This window comes from Apteryx rowi, unplaced genomic scaffold, assembly GCF_003343035.1.
Source record: "Apteryx rowi isolate R43461 unplaced genomic scaffold, aptRow1 scaffold_90, whole genome shotgun sequence".
NCBI classification, from domain to species: Eukaryota; Metazoa; Chordata; class Aves; order Apterygiformes; family Apterygidae; genus Apteryx; species Apteryx rowi.
The window spans coordinates 2,376,999-2,401,368 of NW_020451205.1; the positions used below are offsets into that span (position 1 = coordinate 2,376,999).

The 24,370-nt window shown below is 56.0% G+C and overlaps 1 protein-coding gene across 3 annotated transcripts in view; it reads right to left on the minus strand.

Moving 5' to 3' along the window:
- Positions 1 to 492: 492 nt before the first annotated feature.
- Positions 493 to 24,370, minus strand: part of TNIP1 (TNFAIP3 interacting protein 1) — a 24,367-nt gene continuing 489 nt past the window's right edge. The window contains exons 1-18 of one of the 3 annotated variants that reach the window (XM_026091387.1): positions 17,014 to 17,114; positions 14,461 to 14,631; positions 13,149 to 13,271; positions 11,451 to 11,539; positions 10,864 to 10,932; positions 7,157 to 7,348; positions 6,738 to 6,832; positions 6,563 to 6,644; positions 6,194 to 6,283; positions 5,809 to 5,874; positions 5,474 to 5,605; positions 5,265 to 5,393; positions 4,633 to 4,755; positions 4,171 to 4,296; positions 3,430 to 3,510; positions 3,043 to 3,237; positions 2,616 to 2,706; positions 493 to 2,032 (exon numbers count right to left, since the gene is read on the minus strand). In XM_026091387.1, the coding sequence (XP_025947172.1) occupies positions 2,007 to 2,032; positions 2,616 to 2,706; positions 3,043 to 3,237; positions 3,430 to 3,510; positions 4,171 to 4,296; positions 4,633 to 4,755; positions 5,265 to 5,393; positions 5,474 to 5,605; positions 5,809 to 5,874; positions 6,194 to 6,283; positions 6,563 to 6,644; positions 6,738 to 6,832; positions 7,157 to 7,348; positions 10,864 to 10,932; positions 11,451 to 11,539; positions 13,149 to 13,271; positions 14,461 to 14,593 (1,842 nt within the window). In that variant the 5' untranslated portion in view covers positions 14,594 to 14,631; positions 17,014 to 17,114 and the 3' untranslated portion in view covers positions 493 to 2,006. Of the gene's footprint in view, positions 2,033 to 2,615; positions 2,707 to 3,042; positions 3,238 to 3,429; positions 3,511 to 4,170; positions 4,297 to 4,632; positions 4,756 to 5,264; positions 5,394 to 5,473; positions 5,606 to 5,808; positions 5,875 to 6,193; positions 6,284 to 6,562; positions 6,645 to 6,737; positions 6,833 to 7,156; positions 7,349 to 10,863; positions 10,933 to 11,450; positions 11,540 to 13,148; positions 13,272 to 14,460; positions 14,632 to 17,013; positions 17,115 to 24,370 lie in introns of those variants that run through there. The other 2 variants (XM_026091388.1, XM_026091386.1) reach the window with 2 other exon arrangements.

A 24,370-nucleotide genomic window follows, 5' to 3' on the forward strand; every position in this document is an offset into this window, starting at 1 on the left:
AAATGTGCAGCCCTGGTTCCTCACAAGGGAGGGGAGGGCAGAGGGGTCCCAGGCCAGCATAGAGACATGCAGGTGACCGGCTGCCGCTGCGTGCTCCTGCTCTGGGTCATGTCACACCAGGTGGGCCAGGCACCACGACAAGAGCTGGGTAAGCAACAGTCACGTACTCCAGCACTGTCCTGGGCCAGGAGTCCCCAAAAGAGCCCCCAGCAGCACTCAGACCTTTTGAAACAAGTTATACACGTGACCTGCTCGTTCAATTCCTGCCCCTATGTCCACAGCTTGGGGCCATGGCCTCCCTCCCATGCTGATCTGCTGCACACAGTGCTGCAGGCCAGCGTTGAGTGGCAGGTCCAGGGTGTGGGGCCACACGAGATGAGCCTGGCAGGATGCTCTGAGGGTTGATGACAGCCCCCACAACACCCAGGGCTGGGGATTACACGATGGATGAGCTGAGGCCACCCCAACCCAGACCAGACTGGGGCCCAGATGGAAAATCTCCAGCCAGTTTATTAAGGATTACTGCAAACACGTATTTATCATTACAGTTCCTAATGATTTGTTGCAGAGAAACCGACCAAATCAAGCCAAACCTTCCCTTGTACACAAACCCCAGGCGTGTCCTGGGCTGAATGCAGGAATCACATTTCTGTGCATTTGCCATGTCGAGGTCATTGCAAAACAAATGGGGAGTGGAACAGGTTTCAGTCCAGAGTACAAACAAGAGTGGAAAGCAGTAGGCCAAGCAGTGGTGAAAGAGCCCAAATGCATGTTTCCTCTGTGCAGAGCAGGACCCTCGCTTGCTGCTGTGAACCATGCTGTTACTAGGAGCAAGTGACCAGCCTCTTACAGATGAGCATGTCTCAGCTCCATGCCTCCCTGCTGTCTTCCACGTGACAACAATTCTTACAGGAACAGTGTTTTTCTCCAGTGTTTTCAGCTGGAGAAAGATTTACTTTCTGCATTTGAGAAACTGGCCACAATCCAAGAGCAGCAGGAAATCAGAGATGGGAGAGAGAGCAGATGGCATAGGGAGAGCATATTAGGAACCTCCTTGGAAAACACAGGCAGCAGGAGAGGAGTCTGAGGGATGTGGAGGACGAGGGGCTAAATCCACAGCCTGGTTTAGACATCCTTGCGCCTGCCTCCACGCTAACAGATAGGACTGCAGGTGAGGGTAGTGGCTACGTTTTGCAAAGTCAGCGCGTGGTGCCTGTCCCCACAGCAGGTGGATAGCATTCGCTTGGGTAAATAAATACTGGAGTTCTTGTGTAGCAATTTGGTTCCCCTTGCATTTGCTCTGGACATGGGACTACCTCTGAACAAATCTGAAATAACAGTCTAAGCACAACTCCCACGTTGAGTCCTACAGAAACTTTTCCAGGGAAAGCACGCTTTCAGGGTGAAAACAAAGAGACTCAGCTTAGCTTCAGTCCTTAAATAAATATGAAGACACCAAGCACCCTCAGCCCAGTCTGTGCCCACGCAGGGTATGAACCTGTGACCTTGGGATCGCCTGCCGACCAGGAGAGGTCTGTGCCATCAGCCTGCAAAAATGTTCATCAAGGGGAAGAACCACATCGTGTCCTATGATGAATCTCCTGGAACATGGGAAGCTCCTGGTGTGCGTTCCTGGCAAACGCCTGCTCCCCTTGCCCCAAAACCTTGTCTTCCTCGTTCAGCTACAGAAAGCCAGGCATCAAATTCAAGCCCAATACATTGCCAGGAAGGAGACAGCCACGTAGGGCTGTCTGCGCGCTCTCTGCAGGACACTCTGCTGCAACAGCATCTCCAGTCCCTCCTTCACCTCCGTGCACATTCCTCCCCAGGAACTCCTGCCGGAGCTGTTCCAGGCCATGAGCATGTGCCATATACACCATGTGTATATGCACAGGGGTAAATAGCCGGAGGAAGGTCCTAGATATATATACACAGGCACACACACACATCCTACTTTTCTTCTGCCTTTAGCCTGTATCACAACACAGCTAAAACGGCCCTGGGCGTTACGGTAATCCGGGACCTGCCTGTTCTGAGACACAAAAGACATTGGCATTGTGTGAATATCGTACTTTAACCATTGCTTTCAAGCTGCTCAAAGCTGCATGACAAATGAGGGCGAGAAGCTGAGGTGCCTTGCCAGAGCCCTGTGGGCAGGATGCCATCCTTGGGCTGGCTGTATGCCAGCTCTGGGCCCAGCTGGCCATTACCACCGTCCCCTTTGAGCCCTGGCACTAAGCAGGCATGCTGTAAACCCACGGGCTGCTTGGGCTCAGGCTCATTTCTGTCTCCAAATGTTGCCTGGATTATCATGTGCAGAGGCAGAATCGTTACTGGCCTCTCAGTGCGTTGGCTTGGCTAACTTGCAATTGCGAGACAGGGCTGTTCTCCTGCTGCCAGGGCACGGGATGGGGAAGGGGAACAGAGCAGAGACTGACCCTTGCAGCAGGGCTGGGCACTGCACGCAGCAGAATCACTGCCTGTCTCTTCTGATCGGAGACGGGGTTTGAAGGGAAAGAACCACTGTCTGAAAAACTCTGTGCCCCCTTTGAACCTTCACCCAACTGGGAAGCTCTCCTCTCCCATCCCTCCCCATGCAACCCTCAGTGCCTTACCCAAGTCCTTGGGGACTGGTTTCACCCCAGCCACTGCCTGGGCGTTCTGGCTCCGAGACATTGCGCAGGGCGGGCGCCAGGGGTATTCTGGCTGGAACAGGGGACAGGGAAACAGAAACATCAATTTACCACGCAGGTAAGTCACAAGCCTGCTCTTTCTGTATATAATTGTTGGGACATGAGAGGAGGACTATGAAGGGCGAAAGAGGGCTGAACATTTGCATGCCAACAGCGCATGCACGCTCACTTCCCTGCTCGGTGACTCACTCCCCACACAAACTTGGAGGTGCTGCTCACTCTGCAATGAGCCCCAGTCCTGTTCGCATGTGACAGCCCAGCAGGGCAGGCACTGGTTGCCCAAACATCTCCCAAAACTGCAGAGAGAGGAGGAGGAGGCTGGAGATGCAGTGCCAAAGGAGATACTCACTGGAGGGAAGTGGTGGAAGTTTTGTCCTTGTGAGTGCTCGCCTGGCATTGCTGGTGGGTATCGGATCGGCTGCCAGTCATCAAAGCCGTGATACATGGGGTGAGCCACGGGGGGACTGTACTGGTACTGGTACATGGGGCAGGCAGGGCCCAGAGGCCCTGGCAGCGGCTCGGGGTGCAGCCTCTCGCCAGAAGCCTGCAAGGAGCCAGAAGAGATGTTGAAGAACGCTGGGGGCAGCTGCTGATACAAACCAGCGCCAGGACCCAGATCTCTCTCTCCAAAGTGCACCCCAAACCCACGCAGCCCAACAGCAGACAAGGGGCTACTGCCAGGACTTGCTGGCCAGCCCCTCCAGCCAGGGCCAGGAAGGGTTTCTGTCCTCCCCACCTGCTTGTGCTGTTTCAGTAGCTTCTTCAGCTTCTCCTTCTCCTCCTTCTCCCGCTGGCAGTCATCCTTGGAGATGCGCAGCTGGGAGTGAGAGGGGAGGTTAGTGTGGAGCCCACCCTGCCAGCCCTCTCCCGTGTCCGTGGGGCACAGCATGCTGCAAGGCCCTGCAGGACTGCCCACACCGGGGGTGGGTAAAACCCCAGGCCAACAGTGGGGACCTGTGGTGATGGCCAGGGCTCTCCCAATCTGCCCTCTGGAGAGGAAAGGGACGGGAGACAGGATGGTTTTTGGCACAATGATAGCCATGGGCTGCTCCTCTCCTATGGTTATAGGTCTCCCTCAGTCAGTCCCACAAGAGACTAGCAGGAGGAAGAGGAAAGTGCAGGGAGATGGCCCCAAATCCCTCCCTAGGGGCACAGCCAGGTCCCACTTACTGGTGACAGCTGTCCCGCAAAAGGAGGCCTTTCTCTGCCAGGCCGGACGGGAGCTTTGTATCACCCATACACAACGGGTCCAAACCTCAGCTCTCCCAGGCCCTCCCCAGCTGGCTCCAGCAGGGACAAGAGGAAGGAAAACAACCGCTCTGGTCTTTCTGCTTCCTCCTCACCCCCTGCTCCAAGATGGAAATGGCAACCCCAGTGCTGTCAGGGGGCTAGGACGCTGGGGATGAGCACTTCTAATTCGCCCTACAAGGGACACTGGGGCTCCTGGGAGCTGCCAGCGGTGCACAGTGATGCTCACCTGGTTGTTGGAGACTGCCAACTGCTTCTGCAGCTTCTCCAGCTGCTGCTTCAGCTCTTCCTTCTCCTCGTTCATCCTCTCCCTGTCGCTCCTTTCCCGCTGGAAGTCCTCCTCAAAGATTTTCACCTGGCAGAGGGAAGGGATATGGGTGCACCCAGCTGAGGGCAGACTCCTCTCAAGCACACACCGTTGCTGCGTTATCATCCTCGTCCCCACAGTCTAGGCCAAGCTCCAGGCAGGCACGTTAGCATCACAGCCCACAGCTGCAGTACCTCCAGCTAAGGCCTGGAGGATGCTGTGCTTAGCTCTCCCCTCCCCAACATGCCCTGGCAGAGACATCTACTAGGGCTGCTGGGCTGCTCCAAGCCATGCCAGGCTCTGCGCCGGGGGGAGCCAGGGCTCTTCGCTCCCTCCCAGCTTCTGTCAGCCCTGCAGAGCAGGGGCTGCTCCATCCTGTCCTACCTGCTGCTTGAGGAGCTCGTTCTGAGTCAGCAGCTCCTGCCGTGGCATCTTCCCAACTGGCTCTGCAGCAGTGGCAAAGGCGGGCGGTGGAGAGGCCTGGACGTTCAGGGCCTCCTCTAGCGCCTGAGAAGGGAGAAGAGGAGCAGGCAGAGCAATCAGAGCAAAGTGCTGTGCAGGAGACATCTCTGGAGGGCCACGGCACGTGCTCAGCATGGGAAGCCAGTATAAACAGGCAGAGCAATCCCCTCCTTCCCCATTCCCAGAGAGCCTAGAGGGATGTGGTCCACTCTGTCCCAACACAAGCTCCCTCTGTTGCCTCCCCCTGGAGAGGGGGTGAGCATGGAGCAGCAGACACTGCTAGACACGGTCCCAAAGGAGCCACAGCTGGCTGCTGCCCAGAGGAGGCTCTTTGCTGCAGTACAGGCACCTCCTTCCAGGCCTCCTGGGCAAGGAGCCACAGGTGTGGGCATCTGAGGAGGCTTGGAAAGCTGAGCTCCACAGCACTGGTACCTTCTGGGTTCAGAGCTGGGCAGAGGCAGGAAGGGGTCAGGGTCAGTTTGGGATTCGAGAGAGCAGAAGAGGCTAGAGCATAAAAGACATTTTGCAAGGACCAGCTGTGTTACAGGCCTCACCTTGTTCAGCCTCTGGATCTCTTTCTCCTGGTACTCTCTCTGTTTGGTGACCGGAGCCAGCTGCTCCTGCAGGAACCTCATCCTCTGCTGCAGGTCCCTCACCTCTGTGGCCAGCCTGTCCTTCTCCGCCTGCAAGAGCCGGGAGGGAAATCAGCCAGGGGAGGGCGACAGAGCTGGTGGCTCCCCACAGCCTTTCCCAAAGGACTCGCCTCCTCTGTTTCAATCCTGGATTTGGCCAGGAGCAGCTTGCGGTCAAAATCCCGTTGCTTCTGCTCCCGCTCTGACTCCAGCTCGGTCAGTGCTCTCTGGGCCTCAGCCAGCTTCTGGCGCAGATCTGTTATCTGCCAGGAGGGAAGGGGACACTGGTCTATCCAGCTCCAGTGGTGGGAGCAGACGGGTCTGTACTGGAGGTAGAATGAGCAGAGCGGGGCACGGACAGCACCCAAACGCCTTCCCTGACACTCAGTCTCTTCTGAGTCTCCCCACCCCACACCTGGCCAGACGCTCGCACCAGAGGCAAACAGCCCTGAGCACTGGGCCTTACCTTCTGCTCGTACTGCTGCTTCATGGATCGGAAGTGTTGATCCCATTGCTTATTGACCTCCAGCAGCTGCGGGGAGGAAGGGCTGGGTGAATGCAAGCCCAGCCCTGGCCCCGAGTAAGGCATAGCCCCACATTAGCCCTGAACAGCTTCCCATTGCTCTCCACAAACCCATCGCAAAAACACCTTGGGAATGAGCTGGATGGAGATCCCTGCTCCAGGCAACACTTTCCTGCTGCTCCACAGCCCTTCCTCTGGCTCCCACACCACCAGTCTCACCAGCGCAATCCCAGCTGTGTGCCCCATGGTTCAATCCAACCCCACTCCCTTCTCCATGTTGGTGCCTCCCTCAGCCAACCCAGTGGCTCACCCCAGCATCCATCCTCACCTCGTTGCGTTGGTGCTCCAGGATCTTCACCTTCTTCTCCTTGGCCTCCAGCCCTCCTCTGCCTGGCACCTTTTCCATCATGGTCCCACTCTGGTGGAAGCACACACACAACAGGCACCCTCAGGGCTTTTGCAGAGGCCAGGCACAGACACCAGCTAAACATAAGCAGCTTCCCATGCCACTGCCTTCCATGCCCTGCCAAGTTCCTGAACAGTTGCACCAGTCACACTGGGACAAACTGGAGAACACGGTCCCTGTTTAAAATCAGCCCATGCAGGCATTTGCTGATGTGATTTGTAGGCTCCCTGCTCCTTGCCAGCTCTCTCCAAGGGCAGCGCTGCTGGGGTGGCAGAGGGGCTGTCCCATTACCTGCTGCTGTTCGGCACCTTCCCTCTTCGCATTTTCCTTGCTGCTCAGCGTCACCATCCTCCGGAGCTCCTGGTTCTCACACCTACACAGCACAGACAGCCTGGGTCAGGAAGGGGGAAACAGCCAGGGCAGCCAGGAGAGCAGCCCCGTCCCCTATTCCGTCAGCCGCCCTCACCTGAGCTTCTCCAGGGCCTGATTTCTCTGCTCCAGGTCCCTCTCCAGCTTGGCTCGCAGCTCCTCATTCTCATTGCGCAGCTGTTCACACAGTGTCTGTGGGGCAAATGCTGGCAGCGTGAGGCTCCTTGAGGCACCATCGCAGGCAAATGCCCTCCCTTTAACAAGGCTGATGGCCCCAAGAGCCTCCCTGGCCACCCAGCTCCTGCCAAGTCCCCAGCTCTGCTCCTGGATCAAGAATGTGGCTGTGGGGTGGGTACCATCTCCGGGAACCTGCTCCTTGGCTGGCAGCAGTGAGGGGGCTCAGGGAAGGGGCCCACAGCAGGCAGGGGCAGGAGGGAGTAGGGTAGCACAGGGACAAGGTGGGCTTGGTAGAAAAAAGGAAAAACCCAGGGAAGAGTCCAGCCAGCCCTCACTCACCTGTAGGAGCGATGTCCTCTGCTCATTCTTGTGCACCTTGGAGGCCAGGCGGTTGAACTCGGAGGCCATGTGGCCCAGGCGCACAAAGACCTGGTTCTTGCTGGCCTCCTCAGTGCAGACGCTCAGCGTGCTCTCCAGGTGCTGCAGCTGGGGCAGCAGGTTGGTGTCCTCATTCGGCAGCTGCTCCAAGTCCTGCGGACAGGAAGGGGATGAGGTGTGGTCAGCTCGGTTCCAGGAGTGTTCCAGGACCTGCAGGCTATGCTGCCCTTGCTGCACCCCAAAGGCACCTTCTCAAAACACACAAGTCATGATCTGCTGACCCACCCCTGCTTCTTCACCACCCATCTACCCTGTGCAGGCAACAAGACACAGAGGGGACTGTCACAGTCATCTGCTCTGACATCCTCTATAGCAACACACAGCTTTCTCACTCTCCRGTCTGCTGCGTTTCAAACTGCCAAGGATGAGGACTCTGCAATAAAGTTTTTTAGCACACCTAGGGTTATCTGCTTTATAAAGGTTTGATTCCTGACCACTGGACCTGGATACACCAAGTGCCTAGGTAGAAGGCGGCATTACCAAAATAGCTTCCCCAGCCCATCCATACCTCATTCCCCTTGAAAACCTGAGCAGATCCAGTTTCTGACTCTTTGATAGTAAGGGAAGTATCTCTATCCCTTACTCCCTTCTCTTTCCTGAACTCCCCAYACCAGTACCCTAAAACACCCTTCTGGAGCAGTGAGCACCATGACCAGCAATACCAGCTCACAGATGGAATCACTTTGTGTCTTGAGACTGTCCTTTCCCCTTAGCTAGGGTCACTGTGGTCCTTTTGGGCCCTGGCTCACTCTGGGAGCTGAGGTTTGTCTGCACGGTCCTTGTCCCTCCAGGAGAGGGTCTCTGTATTTCTTATCCCATATGGCAACCCACGCACTGTGCTTGCTGTACCAGATGTCAGCCCCGTGCTGCACCATAAGGATTTGATTAATTGCACCCACCCAACCGTGCAGCACAAGGGACGCTGGAGGCTATCTGCACGCAGCACTTGACCCACCGCGGGCTCGCTACACTGCCATGGCACATGCACACTGCAGACGGGTCTGGGACCCAGGATGGAGGGGCTCTCTGAGCCAGCGGGGCCACTCAGCAGGTGCTGCAGCCAGCCCCAGGCTCAGCTCCTCTGGCTGCCTCTCCCCACAGCTCCCCAGCAATGCTGCTCCCAAACCCCCCCTCTGACATCAGAGCCACTGAGGCCCATCTGCAGCTAACCCAAACAGCACCCAGGAAGGCAGGGAAACCCCCTCAGCTGCCCCATTCCTGGCTGCCCTCAGGCCCCGAGCGAGCTGAGGTTAAAGCAGGAGAGGTCTGATCCTGCAGTGCCCAGCGCAGGCTGGCTAAGCCACCAACACAAACATGTAGGGACTCCTYGCCAGGGGCACTGGGACGTGCTGGTTCTCCCTTCCCAGCAGAAATGAGGTGTTATTTTGTTATTTGACCCTGTGTAAGAACTGTGCCCCCAAGCACCTCCAGCCTACTCCGAGCGGTTCTGGGCTGCTTCCTCCCTGCCCCGTGCTCCCACCTCTCTCCTTTCGATCTGCAAAGGTCTCAGCTTCCCCTCCACCCTCTGCTCAGGGACGGTCTTATCCCATCCTGTACCTCCTCCTTCCTCCCCTCTTCTGGCATTGCTCTGCAGCTCCCCTGTCTGCCGCGACACGGCGGGCACCGGACAATCCAGGCTCTCTGGCACACAGCAGTCAAGAGCAAAAACGTGCCGGATTTAAAGCGTGGCCGGTGAGAGCCCAGGTCACGGCACGCCTGCCCGCGTCACTGCGCACACCCACCTACGCAGGCGGCGAGCGGAGCCCCGGCCGCCGTAACCGGCTTGCCCTCCATTGCTGTGGGTGATTAACTCCTGCATTGCCTAGGAGACCTGCAGCGCTGTGTGCACAACACGGCCTGGCCCCGGCGCCGGCCGGCTCCCACGGCCGAGCGCTGGCACGCCTTCGCCCGCACCACCGCTCCCAGCCCCGCTGACTCACCCTGCACACACCCCACCGTCCTCAGAAACTCCCACGGGGTGAGAGGCCGAGAGTGTCCCCAGCTCCCTGACCCCGGGGCTTACAGCCCGATACTGCCATGGGGGACCCCGTGGGGGGGGTGTTATGGGGCACAGGACAGCCAGCTCCCTCCACCAGCGCTGGCTGGCGAGAGGAGGCAGCCAGGACCCGAGCCCAGCTGGAGCGGTCGGGAGAGCCGAGCAGGCGGAGCTGGTGCAGGACCCACACAGGGCCTGGAGCAGGACAGGAGCATGGCGCTGAGCCACCCAGAGGGTCGCTGTTCCCTAGCTGCGTCCCAGTGTCCCTTCCTGCAGATCCGACACAATCCAGCACAGACCCCAACGCTGCCTCGCTCTTCAGAGATGACAGCGGCGACAAACGCCAAGAGCGCTTCCCCTTCCTGCCCCATGCACTACCGCAGCGCAGCATGCGTTGATTTTCACCCCACTCAAATACTGAGTGGCTAGGCCAGGTAGGGGCTGCGGGGCTGGACTCCCCTGTCCCTGCTCACATCCCTTGCAGCGCACGCAAGAGCCTGAAGCACGGGACCCACAGAGGGGACAGGACGCGGCATCCCAGCTGAGAGGACATTCAGACGGCAGCAAGCAGAGCTCACAAACACGCCTGGGCTGTGGCAGACCCTGTCAGCAACAACAGAGGCAGAGAGAATAAATCCAGTCTCTCCACTCCATCCGGGGATTGGGACGTGAGCATCCGAGCATCGCCAACAGATTCTCAGGTCATCGCAGCCCTTCCCATCACTGCCCTGTGGTGCTTGGAGGCACTGGTGTCCCTGGCTGGCTGGTGTCACTTGCCGGCCCTGTGTGCACAGTGCCAGGACACCGGTGGCCAGGCTACTTGCATACCGGAGCAAGAAGTCCTTTGACAGCAGCTTCATGCTTTCCCCCTTCTCTCGTCTCCCTGCCTCAGCCAGGCGAGAGAAGTGATATCCAGGGGCGCAGTGCCAGCACCTGCGAGCCCTCTACACCACAGCGAGACAGGGAGAGATGTGGGGAGGACGAGCCACGGGGCTGTACAATTCCCCTCTGCCCATGGACTGGCCAAGTCCCCCTCACTGTCATCACTGAGGGAGGCTCTACTGGACACCATGTTGCTACCATGGTCCTGCACAGTTCCAGGAGCTGCACACATGCTTGGCTGCTCTGTGAATGCCCAGAGGCGGTCTGTTAGGAGGAAGGGGGCTGCCAGCCCTTCCTGCCCCACCGTTACGTCGTGGAGGAGCCCGCAGCATCACTAGCCATGTCTCTGCCTCTATTTCTTCTCCTTCCCTTCCTGGTGAGGACACTAGCAGGAGTTTCTCCAAGCCCAATGCCAGTTGGCTTGGCAGAGGTGCTGAATGAAACAGCACCGTGCTCTCAGCATCAGGAACACGGGAGCTGCAAGCAGGCATCACTGCTCCCTCACCCGTGGCACCTCACCTCTGGTGAAGGCCAGCACAGAGAACAGCCCAAACGCCCACTTCAACCCAGGCCTCCCAGCCCTGCATGCATGTGCCACGCAGTCTGATGACAGCTATGCTCCTGGGGCACAACACAGCCACTTTGCTCCCGGGCACACCCTCCGACGCACTGGGACTGATTCTCCACCTGCAGCCTAAACAAGCTTCCCCAAGGCGCCAGGGCCACTCACCGTTCTCCCAGTCTCCTGCAAAAACCCCTGTGCTTCGGCAGGAACGATTTCAAACTCCGATGAAGACCCCTGCAACAGGAGGCATAAGGTCAGGTTCCCCCCAGTGAGTGAAAGGCAACCCTGCTCTTCTCCTGCGTGGAGGGAGACCTCAGGGACAGCCAGGACAGGAGTATGGTCCAGTCCCAAGTTACCTCATCCCTCTGCCCTCCTACGAGTCAACACGGCTTTGAGCATCTCTGACTTATTACAAAGATAATGCCACATATAAGGGCAGTGGAAACCCAGAGGTTCCCAGGAAAGAGACTTCCCCGTCTGCTATCCCTGGGGTTTGCCAGCTGCATGGGTAGCTCAGGGGAGCCCAGGGCCCTCAGTAACTGCAGCAGGTCCTGCCTTTGGTCGCCAGCTCTGCAGTGGTATCGGCCCCTGCTGTCCTGGGAGCATAGGAGGGGCAAATAGCAGGGAAGCTGACCCCTGCAGATTTGTTCCCATTCCTAGAGACCAAAGACTGACTCCTTTTCTTTTAACCAGACAGCCAGTCTCTCCCTCTGGGTCATCTCAGAGCAGGCTCTTGCTTTCACCAGACTCACGCTCAGAGGAGACTTCTGTGCTTCTGCATTCAGCTGCTTCTGGGTACTGCCTGGAGCAGCCAGGGAGGAGCTGGGATCAGGGCCGCCGGCTGTGGAAGGGAGGGAGCATGTAGCCATAAGCGTTTTGGAGAGCAGGGCCTCTCCCCTCCTGCACAGGGACTCAGAGACCAGACCCACTGCAAGGTCGGACACTGTTTCCTCTCCAGCTATGATGATGGCACAGAAACCTCCCAGCTTGCTTCCCTCCAGGAGAAGGGATGACAGTGCTGATTTGACTGAGCGTAACAGCGGCAGCAGTATCTTTCACTGGCTGTAGCTGATGGCTTGTGCCTGCCCTCTCTAAGCTTATCATGGGTAAAACTAAACACAGCTCCACTGGCAGCAGGACACACAACATGCAGACTGGATCCTTCTTGACCTAACCAGCTGCAGACTAGCATGTTCAGAGCAAAGCAGTTCAGGGACAAAGAAGAGAGCACAGGGCTGCACCTTGCCCCTCTCCACCCAGGTCAACGGACACTGGGAGGAGGTGCCATGGCAGGGCCTTGCCTGCCAGACCAACCAGCCCCTGCGCGCTTGCCCTGGCTTAGACCCAGCCAGCAGGCAAGGCAGCACAACTTCCACTTCAAAGGGGCAGCCCTCCATCCCCAAGGGAGTAAGCTCACGCTCCACGGACAATTCCTTGCTCATGCGGCTCTGCTTACGTCGAGCAAAGCTGCAGAAACTTCCCACTGGTTTTCACCCCCAGCAAGTTAAACCCATGGGAAGGTAAGGCTTTGTCACCATTGCCACTTCAAACCACTCTTCAAAACCGCTTTGCCTTAGCTAGCCTTAAATAAACATTAACAGAAACAGATTTGGCTGCAGAAGCCCTGCCTACCTCAGGGCTCCCACCAGCTCCAGAGACATCCCTGGCCAGTTCTAGCTGACCTCAGCCTTATTAAATACATTCTTGAGAGCAGAGAAGGCTGCAGACTGCCTTGAAACACACCCAAACATGCAACACTGACCTTGGCAGAGTGAAGCACTCAACTTGGAGCCACCTCTGCTTTCCTTGCTAAAAATAACCACTGCCCCAGTCCATGCCCCTGTGAGACTGAGCTCACTGCTAAGGAGCTGGACAAGATGCAAGGAAACTCTGTGTTATGGCAGGATGATCTCTTCTTCCCATTACACCAGTGTGGCTTTGCCTTCCTGTTTCCACCAGCCATGAACTGGTGGTTTAGCAACCACCGCCTGCCAGTAAAGCGGGGTCTGGTCTTTCCCAGGCCAAGGGAGTATGTGGACACATGGCCAGAGAAACATGGACACCTATGCAGTTGCTCCAGAGGCTGCAGGAAATCCTGGGCAGTCGGCAGCCAGATGGGAGGGCACTCATCACACCCTGCGCTGCTCGCGCCCTCCCTCACTGCCGCTTTCCCAGGAACGCGTCCCACATATGGGAATTCAGTCGGGCTAGCTCTTATGTGCATTTCTGGCAATGGGGGAGACTTGCACACAGGCAAAGAAAGCAAGAGAGCAAAGTTGATGCAGTAGATGCAAAGGAAGCCAAGTCTGGCTGTTTAACGGAGAGGCAAGTGCCCCTGAAGGGAGCCTCATGGACATCTCTTTCCAGACCCTGTGCTGCATCTTCTCCCTTCCCCTGAACTCGGGATCCTGAGCCATCCAGGAGGCCTTGGCAGGTCTCCCATCTCCTACCTCCCATTTCCACCAGTTTGTCTAAGGAAGATGATGCCATCAGCATTTCTTTGTCCTTCACAAGGTCCTCCACCTTCTGCCGCAGCTTGGATGCCTCCATCTGGGACTCTTCCAGTAGCTCTCCTGTTGCAGGCAACAAAAAGATGCTCACATTCCCCTGCGCTCACCCTCCCTTCCAAGTGCTTGCCCTGGAGCAGCCACATCAGTCAGCCAATCCCCTCTGCTTGGGGGTAGAAGGAGAGGAAGGGCCCAGAACGTTTTTTGTTTTTGTTTTTTCCCCATCTAAAACCAGCTCTTCCTGGTCAAATCTCACAGCTGAGCTACACCTATGGCTGCAGAGTGTCCCAGGCCAACACAGGGAAGACAGGTTACAGGAGACAGAACTGCAGCACTGCATCTCTCAGAAGTCTTCTCCTCTTTCCAGGAGAGCCAGTTTTAAGCCTGGATGATGCGGGGTCCAGCCCTCAAGCTGTGGGATCCAGCACCAGCAATCCAACCCTCTCCCCACCCCAGGCAGCTACTCCTAAGCTAGTGGGTTTCAGTCACAGGTAAGGGCATGGCACACACGACAGGAATCACAAGGCAAGTGGAAATTCAGTTGCAGAAGTAGGACTCGAAACCGGAAGCTGGGTCACGAGACCAAAAGCAAAAACAGAGGCGGGTGGAGGAAGGCGGCCAGGCAGGAGAAAGAGGGTGGCACTACTCATCTGTGGTGTCTCAGCGTTGGCACATCCCTACTGCTGCGGATTGCTGCTGCCAACAACTGCAGACAGCATTGCTTGTGTCTATGCTGTGCAGGGATCTCCCAGCACTGGGGTCCACGGAGGGTAAGCACCGTTCAGCCTCTGAGCAGCACCCAGGAAAAGCCCCTGATGAGAGGGGGGTTACAGGAGGCGAGGGCTGTAGTCAAAAGCTGGACAGATCTTGGTTTTCTATGATCTGCCACTGCAGGGCTCCAGGGGAGCCAACACTACTCCATCCCTTCCCCTTTTCTCCAGCCATTCGTCACACTGCAATGCACCCCAGGAGTTTAGCAAAGACCTTGGGCCCATCCACAAACACGCAATGTCCCTCTGTACCCTACCACAAAAAAGCCCAGAAATCCTGCTTGAGCTACCAAGAGGGCAAGAGCTTTGCTTTGCTATTGCTATATTACTAAGATCCCTGGCTTTTTAGCACCCTTCTTAGCAGACGGAGCAAGAAAACAGTCGTGCTCCTTGAGCGCAGGCTGGGCTGCCAGACAGAGGCTGTCGGACGAAGGGAGCAGGCTCCCCAGAAGGCAAACCCCATCCTCCACCCATGCAGCAATTACCTATGGACTTTATCCCCTGCATCTTCTCCTTCAGCCGGGTGTTCTCCTCCATCAACTGCTCAAAGGTCGCAGATCCTTTTTCCTCCATCCCCCCACCAGGATCATAGATGCGGTAGGGTCCTCTCCCTTCCATGTCTGCTGTTTAATCGCCTACCTCCCAACCAGACATCCCTGCAAGGCAACAAAACACAACGTCACCTTTCCTGGTCCCGGCCAACACTGCAGTCCCCTCAGTCCAACCGTGCAGGGGCGTTGTGGGGCCCAGGTCCTGCAGGTGCTGATGCCATGGCTCCTGCGCTGGTGGAGATAGTGCTGCTCACTGGCCGGAGCAAGGAGCAGAGAGCTGCATCAGGTGAAGGCACTTCCCTCTCTGTCTCCACTCAAGCCTGCCTTGCTTTGGGTGAACGTGCCAAAGTGACTCACGCCCATGAGAAATGTCACGCGAGGAGGCATCACCAGCAAACCCCGATCAGGGACAACTACTGCCCCCACGAGGCACAGGAATTCCCAAAAAGGAGCTGCCCCAGCCGCTGCTCTGCTCATACATCCCCGCAGGGACAAGACCCAGGAACTTCCACCCAGAGGTGTCCGCCTCCATGATTGCACATCCGTACACCATTGCTGGGGGCAGCTCTACCAGGCGCAAGACATCTTTAGGGGGCACAAACATTTGTGAGGGGCTGTTATGGGAAAGGCACTTTCTACAACTGCAAAAGCCTTAACCTACATGGGCACAGAGCAGCCTGGGAGGCCATGGCAGCAGCGGTATCCGCAGGGCGATTTGGGCAGGACATCTCGCTAAGGGCGACTGGTTGCTTGGCTCAGACCCCTTTTTGCTCCCCCCATGAACTATAGTTTTTCCTGCACTTGGCAGGATGATCAAAAGGCAACTGGTTCCTTTTAAGTTTTGGGAGTTATAGTCAAGAGGTTCTGCAAAACACATCTGGGGTATTTGGGCTTTTATTTTCTTCTGTAGGTTTTTTTCTTTTTAAAGTTGAAAGTGATTGAAATGAAAGAACATTACTTCCATGTTTTATGATTTCTTGCCATATGTCAGGGCAAACAAACACCAAATCAGACCAACACACCCAACCCGCCCAAATCTTACCAAAAAGCTCCTCCATTAAAAAAAGATTTCCGCAAATATTTGTCACCAGAGGAAAAAAAAAAAAGAAAAAAAATCAGAGGGTGAAACTTAAAATAAACCAAATCCTTTTACTTTGTTCTTGAGTGTCCAGCACATGCCGCAAAGATACACTGGACTTCAAGTGAGAAATGGGGACTGCAGCGTGTGGGGAACAAAAAGGCCAGGTGAGCTGACGAGATCACCAGATCCCGTCAGGAGCTCCTTGCACTGGCCCAGCRCGGGAGGAAAGCATGAGAGCAGCTTCACCAGCAGGTCCATGGGATGAGCCCACCAGCAGGCAGGCCACGCTGAATTAATCAGAGAAACCATTTGCCTGCAGAGTGGAAGGAAATACCCACATACAGCACAGAATACATGCTTTTTTTAATTCCTTGCATTTGTGGGTCTCCAAGTCCTCCTTCCTGCGGAGGTCTCATCCTGGGACAGCTGAGCAGGTTTTCTGCCCCAGCTGCCTGTCTTGCTCTTCTCTTGGGGGTGATAAAGCAGTTGCTGTGAATTACAGCCTGACTTATCAAAAAGCAAAACAAAAATAATCTGAAAAACAACAACAACAAAACAAAACCCAACCCTGATGCCGTTTGTGTCAATAGCAGAGGCTACAAGCCAGGGCCGCTCGGCAGCCGAGGCCTCCCCGCGGGGGTGACGCCAGCGCGGGGCGGCTGCAGCTGGAGCTGGGGCAGGGCAGGACGCGGCTCTCCCTGCCATGCCGGCTGCCGGGGAGCACAGCCGGAGAGCAGGGCCAAAACTCCCGTGGTGCTTCCCCAGCCGCTTTTCCTCACGGCACAAGGCTGTCGCTGCCGCCGGGACGTCGTGAGCTTGCGAACGGGAGGGGGCTGAGCAGGGTCATTTTGAAAGGGGAATGGGGGATGCTCACACCCGAAACCGTCTCGACCTCACGCCAATGCTCACATCACGAGCGATTCGGGCCAGCCCGGCCCGAGACACGGGGCTGATCCCCGAGACCAGTTTACATAACCTGCCTGCCAGGGAGAACCGGGGACTTTCCAGATGACAACTGCCACCTGGCAGGATCCGCAACCAGGGCGGCGATTAAAGCTACCCTCCCCGGGAGATAATCGCACATGACCTCACCGGGGACACGTCCTCGGGAGCCGCCGCCAGCCCGCTCGCCGGGAGCGGCCAGGGAGGCGTGCCGCGCGCTCACCACCCACCGTGTCCGCCTGGGGACGAGACGCCTCGTGGGCGCGCTTCGCTCCGCAGYGCGGCACGCAGCCTGCGCCGGGCACGAAGCACGTCGACCGTCGCTTACGGAGCGGCTTGCTGGAGGCAGAGCGGTGAAAGGCGGCACTTTGGGAGAGGCACGGGCCAGACGCCACGGAGCAATCCCTCTATTTCTCTGCCAACAGGCTCGATCCCACCTATCCGCATCCTGCGTCAGGTCTCACCTTCCTGCTGCTCTTTGGATGCTGCCAAACCCCATCTCTGCACAGAGACCTCTCACACCATCGTCTGCAATGGAGAAGCAGCCGCAGCTCTGGGCAGGGAGAAGGAAGCCTCATCTGAAGCGACGAAGGTGATGAAAACAGTGAGAGCTGCTGTATCTTCCCAGCTGCTGCCCGAGGTGGGCTGAGTAAAGGCTATTTCTGGAGCACGCAAGCAGCTGACAGGAAGCTGAAGAAGAACCGGGGCAGTTTCTGTGCTGCTGACCTCCCATAGCAAGCAAGACCTTCCTCGGCAGTGGGAAGTATTGCCACGGGTGTCGTGAAATCCCCTTTCTCTCCCCGCCCGGGAGATGCATGCAGGTGAAGAAAACTCGCCAAGCAAGAGGCCAGCCTGCGGGTGAGAACAAGGACGCCGTGGGGCGCCGGTGTGACGGCGCGCAGGGACCCTGCGGCACACCCACCGCAGGGAAGGAGAGGAGCAAGCGTGCCGAGTGGGGACAGCGTCCTGTCCCCTGCCAGCCACACTGCTCTCCAGCCCCCCACCACGTCAGTCCCAGGCACATCAGAGCCTGCAAGGCAACGGCAGCATGGAACAGCTCAACCCGAACCAGAATGAGTTGCGCTAACCATGTTACCTGTCTGCAGAGCTCACTTATTAAGGCCTGATGTTTTTTCAGCTGGACAAAGCCACCAAAAGCCTCTGGCCTGGGGTAGTCTCAATTCCCATGGTTTTATCATGGATCTCTCTACCTAAGGGCCATCCCAAAGCGTGGTATGGTCTCCACCAAGATAACACACCCAGTTTTAGGCACCACATCTGGGGAAGGGTGAGCATCAGCAGGAGGGAGAATGGCGGGGACAGTCAGAGCAAGGTGACGGGAAGGCTCACCGACCGGTGGCTTAGCCTGAAGGGGTGGCAACAGAGATGGGGATATGGGAGCAGTTTTCAGATACGTAAACAGCAGCTGCAAAGAGGAACTGAATTATCCCCAGCTGACACAAGGACAGATAAGACATGAAATAACCAGCAAACAAGATAAGGCAAGAAGGGAGGATTTCCACAAATGTCTGAGCCCAGCAGTGGAGCCAGCTGGGCACAGCGAGGGTTTGCCCAGGGAGGTGGTAGAGTACCCGCTGCTGGTGGGGTTGAAAAGCAGCTCAATTTCTATAAGGGACTGCTAGGACAGAGCTGCCACACTTGGGACAGGAGCATGGACCAGGTCACTGTGAGGTCCCTTCCAGCCCTGGAGTCTATGTTTTCTTTTTCTCTTAAAGACCTAACTGTTGAAATTCAAGATTTGCAATGAAAATCTCACATTTCATTAAAAACAACATTGGGGATGAGAGAGAAGAAGATAAACAAGTTTCCAACTACCATTATAATTGCAAAGAAAGCACAATCATGCACAAGCTCCAAAAAAAACAACCAACCACCACCACCACCAGAAAACATTTCTCTCTTTTGTGAATCAGTGGTTTCTAAGCCAGTCTTACAGTATTTCACAGTCCTGGGTACTCATGCACAAAGACGAACACAGACTAGCCCAGACCGTGCCATGAGCAGGCCAGCCAGGGACCACCAGCCACCCAGAAGCCATGCAGGCGTATTGCCGCAGCTCTGTGCCCAGGCGCTAATCAGCTCAGAGCCAGGACTAATTAACCTAGATGCAGCATCACACTAGTTGCAGTTACAGCGCTGCCAGGAGCATAGCCCAGGTGCAGCGAAGCTGTGTGGATGTACGCAACCAGCCACACTGCTCCTTTGCATTCAGGTGTCTGTCTGCTCTTTCTAGCTAGCAGCAGAGGAGCCCACGAGCACTGCAGCTCCTCAGCTCTACAGCAAACCGAAGTGAAGCATGCTGGCTTTTGGGTGCATTGGTTGGGTTTTTTTTTTTAAACCACCCAGGTCCTCTCCAGTCATAGGACAGTCTCAGGACAGATGCAGAAAACCCTTCAGCAGACCCAAAGGGAGAGGCTGCGAGACGCTGCGGTTGCCCACCGATAGTTCTGCGTTTCAGCTGCCCGTGGGCGGGTGCCGGGTTGCAAGTGGGGCACCGAGACCTTTAGGTAGTAAATTTTTATGACAACTCAGCAAAAGGAGAGAATGACAGACTGAGTGGGCAGGGGAGACCCCAGGGCAAAGCTGAAAATGGTTAGTATTTAAATAGCTGCGTTGTGGCTCAGGCGCGATCTGTCACCGTCTACAGGGAAAACGAGGCGGGGGCTCCACGTAGGGCAGAAGGGAGTCTCATCTCCCTCCTCCAGAGAGGCCCGACAGATACGGGGACCTGAGGGCTGCTCTGCCCAGGCTGCAGGAAGAGCCTCCGACTCCCAGCAAGGCTGCCAGGGGGAAGCCACGTGGGACTGAGCCAGCGTGGACATGCCACTAAAAGCCAGCTAAAGATGCACAGCCCCAAGACCCACGGGCAGGGATGGCTGCTTGGCCAAAGGCCCCTGTGGACAACAGCAGGGTGATCTCTGCAGGGCCCAAGTGCACAAAGTTCTCTGTGTCCAGCCACAGGCATTGGCTTTCTCTTCTGTCCCCCTCTAAATCCTGCCCTGGGAAACTGCAGGATGTTCACATGACAGCAGCAAACATGCATCACTTCTTGCCTCTCAGGGACCCCAACACTCACAGGTCAGAGCTGCTGAAACTGGGAGAGCAACTAAGGTCAGCACAGGCCAGAGGCTTTTCACTTTCCTCCTGGATTCACAGCATTTGGTGTGCACTTCGCCCTAGGTATAGCCATTTTCTGACTTTTCTCCCCAGTCATTATGAAATATATGCGTCACTGCCAGAGCAGCAAGGATTAGCGCCACAGCTCTAACCACTCCACAGCCAGCAAGGCAGGAGCAGCAATCAAAACAATTCCTGCTTTAAAACACCAAACAGCTGCAGACACAAATGCAGAGGATGTGAACCCTGCAGAGCAGGTGGGCTGGCACCTCAGCGTTACTTGGACACAGTCGTGGGAGCTTTCCTGTAGGCATCTAATGGTGAAGGTAGCAAGGTGCAGTACAAAAGGAGAAACTACCATCGGGCAGACAGGGTGAGTAAAGGGAGCTTGTTGAGGGGACCTCCTGAAGCCCTTTGTTTTTGATAGACTTGAATTAAAGCCAAGTGAGGAGGAAGAAATGCCTTCCTCCCTCCCTGCACACATCACTGCTTTGGAATTTTTAAGGAAGCCCCGACTAGCATGTGCAGGAGAGAGGTCCCAGCCATAGCCAGAGATCACTGCTCCCCGATCATGCCGTCCCCCGTGCAGTCCCTCTCCCGACGAATGGCCCAGCCCTCGGACCGCACACGGCAGCCCAGCGCCAGACCCAGGGAAGCCGCGGGCTCGGCAGGCTGAGCAGCCCGGCGCTGCCCCGTCCTGCGAGCACAAGGCACCGTCTGGGGTGGGTGGCTCGGCTCGGCCCGGCCCTTGTGCAGAATGGGGTTTTCCTTACCCCGAGGAGCGCCCGTTCCCAGGAAGTCTCCTCCCTGCCAGGAATGCGTATCGTGAAAGCGATTCTCCGCATGCTGACAGCATTGTTTTCCCATGACGAGGCAGCCAGTCCCCCAGCATCCCTCCTCCTCAGAAGGAAAGCAAAAGTCAGAGACGCTGTGGGCTTTTTTCGGTTTTTGTTTGTTTTACTGGAAAGCAGTAAAACGTCACAGGCCCCCTTTCCTCCGCAGAGCTCCTGCAGTCCCGACCCAGGGACAAATATTCCAGGATTGCCAAGCTGGCCTTGTTTGCAGGGTTACAAAGGCAAAACTGGTTTTAGGAACAAGCAATAAGGAGAGTTTCCGGGCACTGCAAGCCGCTGGGATGGGGATGAAAAAAGAACATTAAAGTAGACCTCACGTGACTCCTACATCCATGTTTCAAAAAGGAAAGGTCTGAATCTTCGCCTGGAACATATTTTCTTCCCAGCCCAGATCAAAGGCTGGCTGCACAGAACATGTGGGAAAGGCAAGAGCCATATCCAAAACACAACAGAAGTTACAGAGGTGTTGCGAAAGGTCAGGGAAAAGCGGAATCCCCAGGAACAAGGGAGCCAACGGAGGGAACACAACTCCCATAGTGCTGCAGCACTCAGACCATGGCCCAGGCAAGCCCACCTGCCTGGCCATGGACACTGCTGTGGCCAGGCTGGCTGGAAACCAGCTCTTCCATTTGGGAAAGTTTCCAAGGTTTCCAAATGTGTTTCTACTTTCCAGGGCACAAAAGCAAGGCCTTTCAGAGCGCTTCAAGAAATCCCCTCCACTGGGAAGGCGCCGGACAGGAGGCCTAGGCAGAAAGGTCGGGCTCTGCTCCAAACCAGGCAGGGCTGGGCATTTCCCACAGCCGGACAGGTCCTGCCTGCTCCCTCTCAGCCACAGCAACAACACTCTTCAAAAATCCCGTCCTGACCTGAGAAATTTTCTTCCTGCAGAAGCTCCACAAAAAAATCCGCTTCCAATGATGTTTCTTGCAAGGAAGATGATTTGCTTCAGTTGCATCTATTTATAAATCCAGCATTCAGGCTCAAGTTTATGAACATATGCAACGATATGTAACTGCGGAGTTACTTGCCACAGGACTCAGTCTCCTAATTTGGCAGCAACATGAATGAGAGCCACCAAGATTTTTACGGAAGCCASTGGTGCTCCCATGGGATGTCCAGCCCCCACGGCATGGTTCTGTCTTACCCCTCTGTGTTGCGACCCCATTTTCCGCTGGATGCCTTGATTGATATCTGCTCTCTTTCTTTTTCCTGCAGAGGTCCAGTAGCTACCACTGCTACTAGTCACCACATTCAAAAACAGAGCAAGACACAGATACTATTTTCCTTGAAGCTCTTGTAGCTCCATAGAGCACCAGAGTAAACCAAGCTGATTCTATTCAATTTGGAGTGCTTCAGCCAGAGAAGAAACTGAGCAGCAAAAGACACTGGCATTAAGGTTATCTTTGCAACCCAAAGTGTGAGAACTGTTATTTTAAAATGAAATCTGCACTCTTACAAGAGTAGATGGTGTAGCTTCCTCCACCCATGAGTGTTTTGTACCAGCTGCTGGCAAGCAATGATCCACAGCCCCATGCTAAATAGGTCTTCTGTTTCGTGTAGGTCAGGCTGAAAAGGCATTGTAAGATTTCTTGCAGAGTGAGGAATGATGCCAAAGGCTGCTTAAAAACCTCTCCTTTCTTATTGCTTTCTTTGCCTTGCCACATAGACAGTTCTCAAGGACATACCTTGCTGGAGTGTTCTTGTCTCCAGAATTTGCTCCAATACTCAAACTCCATTGTCCCAGTTCCAGCACGTTCTGACTGTCTTTGCCAGACATTGTAAATGAAATTTGCTCTTCAGAAGAGCTTGTGGCAGTAGAATACCTCTTCCTTGCCTAAATACATGGAAATAACAAGCTAAAGGGAAAGGCTGCATTCTTCGCCACACCACTTACAGTATAGGATGGCAACCAGGGCACAGAGGAATAGGACAGCAAAGCCTGAGAGAGGCAACAACTCCCAGCTGCTGGTTCCCACCAAACTCTCAATCCCGTCCAGAGCTATCCTCCCCCAAAGAGGAGCTGACAAGCAGCATCTTTTCTCTCCCATGCTTACCGGTGGCCTTAACCTCAACTTAAGGGAGGGGAGATGGGAATGCAGGTCACACATCCCCTTTGCGATGCTGCTGACCTCTGGCTATAGCACATTCTCCCTTCCATATCCACTGGAAACACAGAAGCAACACCCCTCTCCCCAGTCCAGCCCTGCTTGCGCTGGCACAAAACCTCCCAGCAGGTTCGTACACCTTCGCATCTACAGGGCCACACCACTGAGCATCACCCACTCCACACGTTTGCTGAGTAATCCTGCCTCACAGCACCATATGCTATTGCTGCGCCAGCACTCGCTCTTCAGGTGCGATCCCAGCCAGATGAGTAAAGTGAGTAATTTCCCCAAAGACATTGTTAGCACCTATATATAAAACACTGCTCTGTAGGCTGCAGGAAACCGTATCACCAGCTTACAACCAAAAAGCCTTCCAGGGGTGGTGGGGAAGCACAGGCARCAGGAGGTTCTCCCATCCTCACCCCTTACTCCAAAACTTGAATTTGCATTGCGCTGCACAGATGGAGACACAGCTGGACCAGACAAGTTCACAACACCTGGAACACCAGGCTAGGAAGCAAAACTCACAGACAGAAGAAAACAGCACTGACTGGAGGCTCCTTGGAGCCTCGTGTGTCGAGCTAAGCCTCCAGCACCCCAGGGTGCTGCCTTGTGAGGCGCATTTCCAGGCACAGTGACAATGCAAGTAAATAATCAGATAGGACTCCCAGCTGGCAATCCTGGAGGATCAGGGTCTGGCATCTATGAATATTCCCTTCCCAAGTGGAAATCACAAGCCCAGAAATAGTCAGAAAGCAGATCTATGGGTCTTGGGAAACACCGGGATTGTGTAACCAAAAGCAAGGGGTGGAGCGAACCCTGAATTTCTCCATGATGGAGTAATAAAGTGGTGTAAAACAGCGCTGTCAAGCCCAAGGGGCCAAAAACCCATGAGTCAAGTCCCTAAAACCGTTGGAGTTTGTTTTTCAAAACAGAGAAATTCTAAATTAATACTTTTTAGAGGCATTCCCCCCCCCCAATCTAGTGTTGCCACATTTAGCAATTTCAAGTTTTCCTCTGCAACCGCAAGTGCTAGAGACGTGAAAGAAAAGACAAATTCTCATGCTATTGCATACAAGCAGTTAGAGTATTAATGCACATCACTGAGCTCCACAGGACTGATGATAAAACGGCGAGAGCTACCAACAGCTCAGGAACCTGGAAACGGCAAGGTGAGCCACCCTGGCCCGTTTCAGAGACGGGAAACTGAGGTGCGATGAGCCCAGGATGTCAGGGCTTGTCCCAAGGCAAACCTCAGCGCGGACAGCACTTTCCTAGTCCTCGCTGGGATTTCACCGTGAGTTAGCTCGCGCGGACTGAGAATCGCCCCGCTGCTCGGGGAGGGGAAATTGCTTCCATACATCCCGACGGGAGTAAAAGTGGCGGTGCCCCGCAGAGAGCAGGAGCTGGCCGGCAGCCCCCAGCCCTCCCCGAGGGAGGCGCGCGGCGCGGGGGTCCCGGCGGGGAAGGGCATCTCCCAGCGCCGGGCTGCCGCTCGCCACCTCTCCGCTCGCCGGGGCTGAGCACCTGCTTCCACAAGCCCTGGGGAAACCCGGGGATATTTTTAGCCCTTTTCACAGGACGCAGGAGGCAGGCGCCGGCGCGGCCAGGCCCCGGCGAGGCGGCGACGGGCCGGTCCCGGCTCTGCGGGCACGTCGGAGCCAGGCGAACGGGCAGCGCAGAAGCGCCGGGGCGCGAGGCTCCGCCGGCGGCGGGAGCGGCCC